Here is a 12,143-nt window from a genome sequence, read left to right as displayed (position 1 = left end):
TGAGCTTTAGAATTTGTGTTCTTAGAAATAGCGTCAGATAAAACAAAGGCCATAAAGAAAGATAAAGAAGGGCACTATATAATGATCGAAGGAGCAATATGAGATGAGGATATGACACTCATTAACATATATGCACCCAATATGGCAGCACCGAAATATATAGAACAAATACTAACAGACATAAAGGGAGGAGTTGATGGGAACACAACAGTGGGAGCCTTTAACAGCTCACTAACATCGTTAGGTCTTCCAGACAGAAGATCAATAAGGCAATGGAGATGACTCAGTAGGACAGTTGAACTTCATTGATATTTTTAGGACACAAAAAACAATATACATTCTTTTCAAGTGCTCATCGAACATTCTCTAGGATAGACCACACATTCAGGCACAAAAGATGCCTCAACAAATTTAAGAGAATAGAAATTATTTCAGGCATCTTTTCTGACCACAGTGTCATGATACTAGAAATCAACCACAGAAAAGGAAATGAGAAGAAAATGACTGCATGGAGACTGAACAACATGCTACTGAAAAACCAGGAGCTAGTAGAAAAACAAAGAAAACAGGTGTTACAGATACAGATTTGCCCTAAAGAAATTATTTTCATACAGACAAAATTAAGTCAAATAGATTAGCATAAAAAGAGGATTATAATAATATTAGAAATTGCTTAGTTGCCTATTATATCTTACATTCTCCAAGTTTACAGTGTCATCATGCAGTGAAGAAGTTTGAAATTTATGAGTTTCTTATCATACCCAAAAAATATTTGGCCCCTAAGCCTTTCATAATGCTGCTGAATTGTTCGACTGCTGGATAATTAGAAAAAAAAAAACCAAGTCAAGATTCTCCTTTGCTATTTCTTAGGAGTTTAAAATTACTTTTTTCTGGAGTGATATTTATTAGAAAGATTGTTTGCTTTAAAGGAATGGATTTATTTTCTTTCATTTTAAAAGTAGTTATTACATAAACACCAGTAAGAAATCTTTTAAAGAAGATTTACTTATAATCTACTCTCTATTACCAATTCTCTCTAATATTTTTCACTTTGTATTTGCCTGAATGTTTTTCATAATTAATGAAATGTGGTTCTGTTTTTTTCCCACTTCAATTTATTTTGTAAAATTTTATATTTGCTACTGTCTTTTAAATTATGGTTTTAAATTGATGCATCTTTTAAAATGTAATTTATAGATCATCATTTAGTAAACCTTGCCCTTACTTTAGGGAGCAGGTGAAGAGTAGTATAAAATATACATTAAATTATGCTTCATTATTTTAAAATAATTTGGCAATTTTTAGAATTTGGATTACTTTGACAGAGGGCTTTTTTCCCCCTTCTTAGTAGATTATTCCAGATAACTGTAAAGGTATCATTTAACACAGTTTTGGGGACCAGCATATTCAAGTCCTATATATTTAGAGTGAATGAATGCAGTTTCTTAGTTGGTATTGTTATTCCTTTATGTGATTTTTTTGGAGAATGAATATTCAAGAGTTCTTTGCTGGGATATTATTTTACAAACAACAGCAATAATAGCAACAATAATTTACTAAATAGCACCTAACATTCATGCAGTGTTTTTATGGCTATAGTTTATTATCAGTAAGGGGAAAGGTGTATCAGATGGAGTGTGGAGAAATCCATGGCTTCCTGTGTTTTCTCCCTTCTTCTGAGAGAAGTCACATAGAATATACTCCTTTCTGTGGCAGTGAAATATGGCAACATGTGTGCAGTACTTTCTGCCTAGGGAAGCCTGCTTATGACTCAGAGTTCAAGGTTTTTTACTGTGGCTGGTCACATAGGGACAGCCATAAGTATCAAAATTCCAAACTCCCAGAAGGAAAGCATGATTCAGTGCCCCAGCCAGGGAAAACAATCTCATTGCTTGGGGAATGTTTCAAAAGCCACATTCCCAGACAAGCCAAGAGCCAGCCCTATTAGCAGGCCCTTCTAACATATCTTCCTGTCAGAAAAATGAGCTCCCCCTTCCACATAATAAATGATAGCTTTGGGTACAATGTCCCTCATGACAAGTGGAAATAATTATCCAATAAGGTAGACAACATTGACATTTTATTGCTTTTTATTTGAAACATGTCATAATGAGAACTGTATATATTTCTTAGGTATATTGTTTACAGAAGGAGCTGAAGATTAAAAATCACAGTCTTCAAGAGACTACTGAGCAAAATGTTATTCTGCAGCATACTCTTCACCAGCAGCAGCAGATGTTACAACAAGAGACAATTAGAAATGGAGAGCTAGAAGACACTCAGACTAAACTTGAGAAACAGGTCTGTATTATTGGTCAAAATGGTTTTATGAAACAACAGTTCACAAAATTGATAATAGATTTTTTTTTGCTAGCTATATAAACTGCCATTTAACCTCAAAGATATCATAAACATTCTAAATTAACATGGTAAAATTAGTAGTTTTATTCCTATGTAATGTATCCATGTAATACCACAGGCACATTTTTGTCACTCCATACAATTTAGTTACAATTTAGTCTTCATCATTCAGTTTCTCCCTCCTCTTTGGACCTGAATATAATACCTATCTGAATCATTATAGCTTCCAATAGAATCGTTATAACTTCCAATTTCCTCTTTTTGGATCAGAACACGTGTGATAATCCCTAAAGAAACGCCAAGCAATGCGCTAAAAGAAAAATCCCAAAGGAAACTACTCATTTTTAAAAATGAGTTATTACTCCAAAGAAATAGTCCTAGGAAATTTTGTACTAGAATCAGTTTTTCTCTTTCATTCATTACCAGATTTATCTGAATTCTACTGACAGATATTTTACATTTTTTGTTTTGTTTTTCTTATCAAAGTTTACAGAAAAGTATAAATTAGAAAATGATAGTTCCTTGTAATCTCACTACATCCCATCTTTTTGTCATTTGTATGACTTTTAATCTGTGTGTTCTAAATTCATCCTCAGCCTCTCCACGGGAACTAAAGAATCTCCTCTCTGTGCATTCAGACATATCAGGTGGTATTCCCTGTTTCCTTTCTCAGAGACATCTATCCTGTGACTCTCCATCTGTTTTGTTCAAGTCTAGACCTCCTGTTTGCTATACCTGATGTACAGCTTCATCCTGAAGTATTTCTTCATCTCATCTGTGGTTTTTTTCTTTCTTTCTTTTTATTGAGTTATAGTCAGTTTACAATGTTGTGTCAATTTCTGGTGTACAGCACAGTTTTTCAGTCATACATGAGTATACATATATTCATTTTCGTATTCTTTTTCACTGTGAGCTACTACAAAATCTTGACTGTTTTCCTGTGCTATACAGTATACACTTGTTTATATATTCTTTATATACTTATCAGTATCTATAAATCTCGAACTCCCAGTCTGTCCCTACCCACCCTCCTCCCTGCTGGCAACCACAAGTTTGTATTCTATGTCTCTGAGTCTGTTTCTGTTTTGTATTTAAGTTCATTTGTCTTCTGTTTTGGTTTTTTTTTTTAGATTCCACATATGAGTTATCATACGGTATTTTTCTTTCCCTTTCTGGCTGACTTCACTTAGAATGGCATTCTCCAAGGACATCCATGTTGCTGCAAATGGCATTGTGTTGTCATCTTATGGCTGAATAGTATTCCATTGTATAAATATACCACAGCTTCTTTATCCAGTCATCTGTCGGTGGACATTTGGGTCGTTTCCATGTCTTGGCTATTATATCATCTGTGTTTGATTTCCACTTTCTAAATCCCTCATGGTTGACTCTGGTTTTTGTAGGATTGATTAGAATTTTTGTTCTTTCTAAAATTGTTTTCATTTCTGTAATGGTTTTATGGTTTTCTCCTGGGGTTTTTTCCTTAAATCTACCAGTTCATTTATATTTTTCACTTGGTAACTTTATTTCTTCATGATCTTTGTTTTAAGAAATTTTTATATTGTCTCTGATTTCTTTGAGAGTCTAAAGAAGTTTATATCTAAAAATTCCTTAAGTATTTGGCATAAATTTTCCAGTATATATATTTTTTCTACTTTTTATTCATGTTCCACTATGCACATGTTTAATGTTGAATTCTTTCAGATTACTACTTATCTTTAGATTTTTTCTGCTCATGAATGTGCCATTTAATCAAGCACAGAGTGGGTAGATTTTCCATGGTTCCCATCCCTTTTTACCTGGGTACTATTTTAACTTTATACTTGGAACTTGAGTTGGACGTGTGAATATTGATGACTTATAATCTGTACCTCGTTCTTCAGTAATAGGTTTTAGAAAAGCAGGGAGAATATTAAAATCATTAGCCAGATATTAACTTTGAGATCATAGTCATGTAAATGTTCATGGAAAACACGGAGTGACTGAGGTTAACTAAGAAGAGAATATAGAATGAGGGATAAGATGATTGACTTCAACAGAGCTCTGAGTGGTGCAGTGTATGGAAGCCAAAGTACTTTATGAATAAGGGATGATAGTTGGTGTCATGGGTTGCTGCAATCAGTGTCAAGGAAATTGAGGGTTGAGAAATGCCCATTGGAATTAGCAACACGGAAGTCACTGGTGACATAGTGTAGTTTCTATAGAGTGGCCAGAGTGCTGTGGGCTGAGGAATGAATGAGAAGTGAGAGGAATGGCACATCAAGCATAGACAACTCTGAGAAATTGGGCTATAAAGAGGAGGAAAGAAAGGGTGGTAGTTGGAGGGATGTAGAGGTATAAAGGGAAGTTTTTTTTTATCATGGGAAGGCTTTGAACATGTTTAACTGCTAATAGAAAGAAACCAGTAGAGAGACTGAAGATACAGCAGAAAGCAGAGAGAGTCAGTAGTATGATGTTCCTAAGAAGATGGATAGGAATTGAATCTAAAACACTTATGAAGCAATTTGGCTTATATAGGAGGAAAAAACACCTCCTTCAATGTAGTAAAACAGAAGGAAGAAAGAATAGGAACAAATAGATGCAAGTTGTAATGCCTGAGGGCGGATGGAAATCCTTCCCTGAATGAATCAATTTGTGAAGAAAGAAAGGAACATAATTTGACAAAAGAAGAAAGAACATTTCAATTGAGGATAATGAAAAGGGGAACACTTTACCATTATTTTGTATGATTCTTAGAAGTCCTGTTTTAGTGTATGTGGTCACTTCTATATGTATGAAGTATCTTTATTATGAAAAATGAAGTTCTGCTTTCATATTTCCAAAATGTTGCTTCTTGGTCTATACTTTGATTTTTGTAAAATATTTCGAAACTGAATGATAGGCTAGGCTACAGATTTATATAAATATTTTTCTTCTGAAGAACATTGAGCTGTGTCTGAATTTAAAATACTTACTGAAAATTGCTTTACAAGGTATCAAAACTGGAACAAGAGCTTCAAAAACAAAGGGAAAATTCAGCTGAAAAGTTGAGAAAAATGGAGGAGAAATGTGAAGCAGCCACATATGAAGCAGATTTGAAAAGGCAAAAAGTTATTGAGCTTACTGGTACTGCCAGGTAAAATGAATATGTTAGTTTTTATTTACCTTCCTGCTTCAACATCAATAGTATTTTTAGTATCAGATAATACTCAGTGAAGCATTTGCTTGAGGAATTAATTTCCCCACGGTCTGTGTCCCTATAGCATTTTGTTTGCACCTCCCTCATGTCCCTCATTATGCCTTTTGTATTACAGTTTAATAGCCTTAACCCTCCTATACTGCAAGTTCCTTAAGGCCAAGATAATATGTAGTTTATTTTAAGGTCCTCTCACAACAGTTAGCATAGATTCTCATCCCTCACAGGCACTCAGCAACTGTTGTATTAAATTAAATTGTGAATAATATTAAAAGTTGCAAGCAAAGATGTACTCAGAGGAAATTTTCTATGAGAGGGAGTAACTTAACAGAAGAAAACAGTGGTTCTCAACATTGACTGAACATTAGAATCACCTGAGGAGCTTTGAAAAGTACTGATGCTGAGGTCCCACCTCTGATGATTTAATATGACTGGGCTGGGCCTGGGAACTGTGAGCTGAAAGCTGTGTGTAGCTTCCCCAGGCCTCTTCTACTTTGTGGACAAGATTGACATAATTAATAATACATTCTTAATTAGCCCACCGTTCTACCAACAGGAATCAAGAGTTAACTTATACATTTGAGCTCAAACCACAGCATTTGAAGACTCCCTCTCACCTTCTGACAGCAGTAAAGATAAGGCTTCCTGCTTTGAGTAGCATCTTGCTTCCCCAGATGTCCTCCACTCTCTCAGTGGGGTCAAGAGGATAGCCTTTGTTTCTGACTAAGGCCACAGCTCTTTAGCCCTTCTTACTTCTATTGACATTTGTCTGTCCACTGACAGCCTCACCAACAGTGTGTACCTTAATTGCACAAAGACTTAATCACATTATAACTTCATCCTTGCTTGTGCCAGGCACCACAGAAGCATTAGATATCCAGGCATTAGATTTACTCTCATCTCATACTAAGTCCCCAAAACCTCTTCATGGATCTTCTTCTTCCCTTCTCCCACCCCGTGAAAGTTTCTGAAGGATTTTCACTGTAGCCTCTGGCATTCACAGTCCGTCCTGAGAGACATCCCCAGTATTCTCTCTCTCTCCTTTTCTCTTGCTGTGACAGAAATCTGACTCTCCTCTTAGGACATTGCTTCCTCCCCTGCAGCCCTCTTAAATGAGAACTTCTCCCCACAGTTCTTGGATCACAGGGCTGTGGTGTGGAATAGTGTAACAGATACTGTGAGCCTCACGTCGTCGGATCGTATCCCCCTTCACTGTTGCTGACACCTGCAGGCCGCCTGACTGACTTTACTCCCTTCAGTACTACTGTCATTACTCTTGGGGATTTCAGTATACATTTATCTGGCTGATTGTCTGGGACTCACTAACATAATTTGCTGTAGATCTTGTCATTGCCAGTATATCCAGTATTTTAATATAATCTGAATACTATGCATCTACCCCTATATTATTACCTCATTCCCTTTAATACCCCAAATTCAACAATTCTTTGATCTAGCTAGGAACTCTGATCAGTCAATTCCACCATTGTCTCACTTCCTAATGTCCTTTCTCCTCTCTATTTACCCAGCTTAAATTCTAGTTAGTCTTTAAAGTCACTGATTTGCATATACCCACAACTCCCTTCCCTCTCTCTTGCTTTATGGTACACAAAACTAAAAGTCCAACTCAGACCAATTTATGCCTGCATCTTTACAGAGTTAAAATCTGTTATATATCTCCTTGAATCTATTTTAAAATTAAGATATCTCCAGATACAAAGAGAGAGAAGTAATTCATTGAGCACCTTCTATGTGCCAAGCAGTGTTCTAGGTGAACACCTCCTCTCAATCTCCAAATGCATCCCTAGGATATGGGCTTTACTATCCTGGTTTTCAAAATAAGGAAGCTGAAACTCAAGCTAGGGTATGGGATGTACAATTTGGATATGCTCTAAAACCAAGTTTTTTTCTGTTATGCAACTATGAATAGGTTCTTCTGGTACTACATGTAAATGTCACTGCAAGTGAGTGACCCAGACCCTGGTTCCTCAGTGCTGAGCCCCATGAAACACGTGTTAGATTTCTGAAACTGCCTCCATAACTGTTTTAAAATCTTTTTTACATTTGAAGAAGCCAGTCTCAGCTTCCATATTCTGAAAGTTTAGTATTAATTTACATAATCCTTCCTTTGATCCTGTTTCCAAACTCAGACTTGATTGCCCTCAGTAACTCTGCAACAAAAAGGTGAAGTATTTCTGGAAAAACTGGTGGGTTTAAAGCCTGTCAGGAAAATTTGAAAATTACGGGAAAACTTTTAGCATTGGATTATTTATACAATTGTTAAAGGTTTTCAAGCCCTTAAATATTTATTATAGTCTGTGAATCCCTCACTTACCTAGCTTCAGGAAAGAATGAGTAGTTAACTCCTAAGTCAAGAAGGAAGAGTGGAATTTATCTTTACCAAGTACTGAAACCTTAAAGCAAAACAAAAAACTTTATGGTAGAAATTTTCTACCAAAACAAAAAAAAAATTTTGAGGTATCAGTGGTTTTGGATGGGGATCTTGCACAGACAGCAGGCAGGACATGGCGAGCGTCTTCCTGCTTGGGGGAGGGAAAGAGGAGGTGACTGTTTATGAGGGGAACTGGCAGCAGGTTGACTCACCGGTTACCAGGGAGAGCATGTAGACAGCTGTGCATTTTGAATTCTTGTATTTTTAAAAATGATTTCCTCCCCATTTCTTTGCTGACAGTCAGCTCTTGGTACTGTATGTCAGCCTGTTTTTATTGTTCTTTTCTAATTCGGTTTTGCATCTACTCGAGTATAAGAAAAGAATTAGTCAGGCTAAAAATCATTTACCTGGGATTTCAGAGATGTAGGAGAGTCATTAGTACTTGTCTAATCTAATAGTTTTTAGCTTTGTTGGGTCATGGACATATTTAAGGATATGATAAAAAGCTGTGGATTATTTTCTGTATATAGACATACATATGCATACATAATTTTGCATATTGTTTCAGGAGTTTTGTAGTCTTCCTCACGTTCACTCATGGACATCAGATTAGAACATCAGAGTTCAAAAGAACGGTAACAGTGACAAAATGCTGATGCAGAGGAGCATCACCTCTGCCTACCGTTGAGGATGTTAGCAACTGCTGAATTAGTGACTGTCACTTCGGATTGACTAATAAATGGACTTAAAACTTCCTCTCACTATGTTGATGAGTCTATAGGCAGAGAAGCTTCCATGTTGGAATAATTCAAGACTAACTAAAACTTAGTAAACCTGACCCTCTCACTGTTATAACTATTTGTATGTAACCTTCCAGTTTCCTCATCTGTAAAAGCAAGAAAATTGCAATAGTGTGCGAATCTCTGGTCCCTTTAAAGTTATAAAAGGTAACATTAATAATAAAGGTCTGAGTGAAAGTAACTGTGACTTGGCTCTCTTGACCACTGACTTGGCCAAGTCATACTACTCGTGCTATGAATAGTGTGGTGTTTGTGCTGAATATTTTGATTGGCTTCTTCATTTTCTGTGTTGCAGGTACCAGAAAATACAGGTGACTGAGGCACCTGCCTGTGGATGTCCTCAGTACATTCAAAGTTTTATAAAAGTTAACTGTAATTAGATTGAAAAGAATGCTAGCATTGCTAAGTGTTATCAGGTAGTACAGTGTATGTAATTGGTGCAGAATTACAAATCTTTTAGTAGAGCATTTTTAACAATACAATAGGTGATTTAAGGTTCTGACTAGACGTTTTGCTATTATTTGTCTGTATATAACTTGCAGATTTTGTTCAGTGAGAGATAAGTCAGTTGATTTTTGTTTCCTAATTATTATTTATTACTTATTTTCTGTTTTTAATTAGGCAAGTAAAACTTGAGATGGATCAGTACAAAGAAGAGCTGTGTAAAATGGAAAAGGAAATAATGCACCTAAAACGGGATGGAGAAAATAAAGCAATGCATCTCTCTCAGTTAGACATGATATTAGAGCAGACAAAGACCGAACTAGATAAGAAAACAAATGCTGGTAAGCAACAGGTTAGATGAGCATAGCTGCCTCCAGATGTGTATTTAAAGAAATGGAATAAAGTGAGAATTTGAGATGAGGGGGAAGGGACAATCCGTATTATTCTGCCTCTTGTAGATGAATAAAATTGGATATTCATAACTATAATTATTTATAAAGTTCTTAATAGCAAGTAGTTTCTATATAGTTCTAAAATGATTCTCTGCTTTTAACAGTGAAAGAGTTAGAAAAGTTACAGCACCGCACTGAAACTGAACTAGCAGAAGCCTTGCAGAAACGGGAGGCACTAGAGGCTGAACTACAAAATGCTCATGGAGAGTTAAAAAGTACTTTAAGACAGCTCCAGGAACTGAGAGATGTGCTACAGAAGGCTCAGTTATCATTAGAGGAAAAGTATACTGCTGTAAAGGATCTCACAGCTGAAGTCAGGTGAGTTAAATACTAAGAAATGATATCACAATTACAGATACTTCACTTTGTTACTCTTACTCCTTGGGTTATACTACAGAGTTTGTTGTTGAATTCTAGGTGTCCAAACTTCTCAACTGCCTTTGGCTCACTGTGGCTTATCCTAGGCTGCTCTTCCCATGCTCTGTCTAACTAATTCAGCTGTTGCTATTGGCTAATACTACCATCTTTGGTCTTTGGACCATTTTATATTGGTCCTCTCCTATATCCCATAGTGGTAAAAAGATGATGGGACCAGCATACAGTAGTGGTTAATAGCAAAATAATAACAACAATATTGTTCTTTATATTAAGTCCTTATTTTGTGCCAGGGCTATGCCAAGGACTTCATAAATGATCTCAGTCATTTCTTTACAACAACCTGTGAGATACATACATATCATTACTTTTTATGCTTGAGAAAACTGAGGCTTGAGAAAATTAAGTAAAATGCCAAAGTCAGATAGTAGGGTCCAGAAACACAAGTCTGTCCAACTCTAAAATCTGGGTTCTTAGATTAGCAGAGATAGCATAAGATGCTATTCCAGCACATACCTATGGAGAGTAGAGGTGGAGAGCTAGACCAGAGCCAAAGTGTGGGAAATGGATTCTGAGGAGGAAAGCAGGAGTACAAACCAAGGTGTGAAATGTGTAATGAAAGACCATGATAGAGAGCAGCCAGGTGACCCAGAAACTTAGGTGTTGTATCCTATGATTCAGTTTAGGACCTGCTTTCTTTTCTACCCACAAACTCATTCTTAGTAAATTTCATGTAGCTTTAAATACCATGATACTTCCAAACCCGTATCTCTAGTAATGGCCATTTCCTCCAACTCCAGACTCGTATCTAATGACTAACTTCTTATCCCCACATAAATATTTTTAAGAGGCATCTTGGCTAAAACAATTCATTGTTTTACTTATAACCCTGCCCTTTCTCAATCTCATTATTAGCAATTGCTTGAACCAGAAATCTTTAAGATTATTCTTATCTTTTTCCATCCAATCTACTAGCAAGTTATGTCAACTTTATTTCCAAAACATGTTCTGAAATCTATTGATTTCTTGGCCTTTTTTCTGTGACCACCTTAGCACAAGCCATCATCATCTTTCACCTGGTCTGTTGCTGTGGCTTCCCAGCTGGTCTGCCAGCTTAAATTCTTGATCCTCCCCACAATCCAGTCTCTACAGAATGGATTTCAATTTATGATTTAAAACATAAATCAGAGCATATTGCTTCCCTTCTTAAACCTTCTAATGGCTTCCCCAAAGATTCAGAATAATAATCAAGCTCCTTGGGAAATATAAATCAAAACCATAGTGAGATACCACTTCACACCAAGATGGCCATAGTAAAAACAAAGAAACACAAATAGAAAATAACAAATGGGAAACCAGAATGGTTACAGCCTCTGTGGAAAACAGTTTGGCAGTCCCTCAAAAAGTTAAACATAATATTAACCATATAACTCAGCAATTCCACTCCTAGGTTTGTACCCGAAAGAATTGAAAGCAGGTGTTCAAACAATAATGGTGCACAAATGTTCATAGAACCTCTATTCAATAGACACAAAGTAGAAACAACCCAAATGGCCATTGATAGTTGTGAATGAATAAACACGATGTGATATATCCATAAAAATATTAATCAGCCATGAAGAGGAATAGAGTACTGATACTTGCTACAACATGGATGAACCTTGAAGATATAATGCTAAATGAAAGAAACCACATATATGTTGCATAATTCCATTTATATGAAATATTCAGAATTAGCAAATCCATAGAGAAAGAAAGCAGATTAACTGTTGCCAGGGAATGAGGGAAGTGAGAATAGAAAATAATTACTAATGGGTTTGGGCTCTCCATTTGGGGTGATGAAAAAAGTACTTGAAATAGACAGTGGTGATGGTTACACAACATTGTGAATGGACTTAGTGTAACCAAATTGTGCATTTTAACATTAAAATGGTAAATCTTCTGTTATATGTATTTTACCACAATTGAAGAAAAAAAAAACAACCCAAGCTCCTTTTCCTGGAGTACAAAGCCCTGTATAACAAGGTTCCTGCCTACTTTTCCAGCCTCATTTCGTATTGTTCTCCTTACTTCTGCCCTTTTTATTATACTTAAAACTTACCAAGTTTTTTCCCACCTTAAGACTTTCGCCATGGCTGTTTCTT

General features: G+C 36.0%; 1 protein-coding gene across 11 annotated transcripts in view; it reads left to right on the top strand.

Annotated features, from left to right (window-relative positions):
- CCDC18 (coiled-coil domain containing 18) overlaps positions 1–12,143 on the top strand; it is a 101,363-nt gene that overhangs the window by 53,351 nt on the left and 35,869 nt on the right. For all 11 annotated transcript variants that reach the window (XR_012076021.1, XM_072968200.1, XM_072968203.1 and 8 more), the window contains 4 exons: positions 2,134–2,301; positions 5,334–5,476; positions 9,350–9,513; positions 9,729–9,942. Coding sequence is in view for 10 of the 11 variants with exons in the window: in XM_072968200.1 (XP_072824301.1) it covers positions 2,134–2,301; positions 5,334–5,476; positions 9,350–9,513; positions 9,729–9,942 (689 nt within the window). In the remaining variant the exon portion in view is untranslated. The remainder of the gene's footprint in view (positions 1–2,133; positions 2,302–5,333; positions 5,477–9,349; positions 9,514–9,728; positions 9,943–12,143) is intronic.

Source organism: Vicugna pacos, chromosome 9, assembly GCF_048564905.1.
Source record: "Vicugna pacos chromosome 9, VicPac4, whole genome shotgun sequence".
Classification (NCBI taxonomy): Eukaryota; Metazoa; Chordata; class Mammalia; order Artiodactyla; family Camelidae; genus Vicugna; species Vicugna pacos.
Note: the sequence above shows the minus strand (reverse complement) of the source record. Positions and strands in the feature narration are given on the sequence as shown.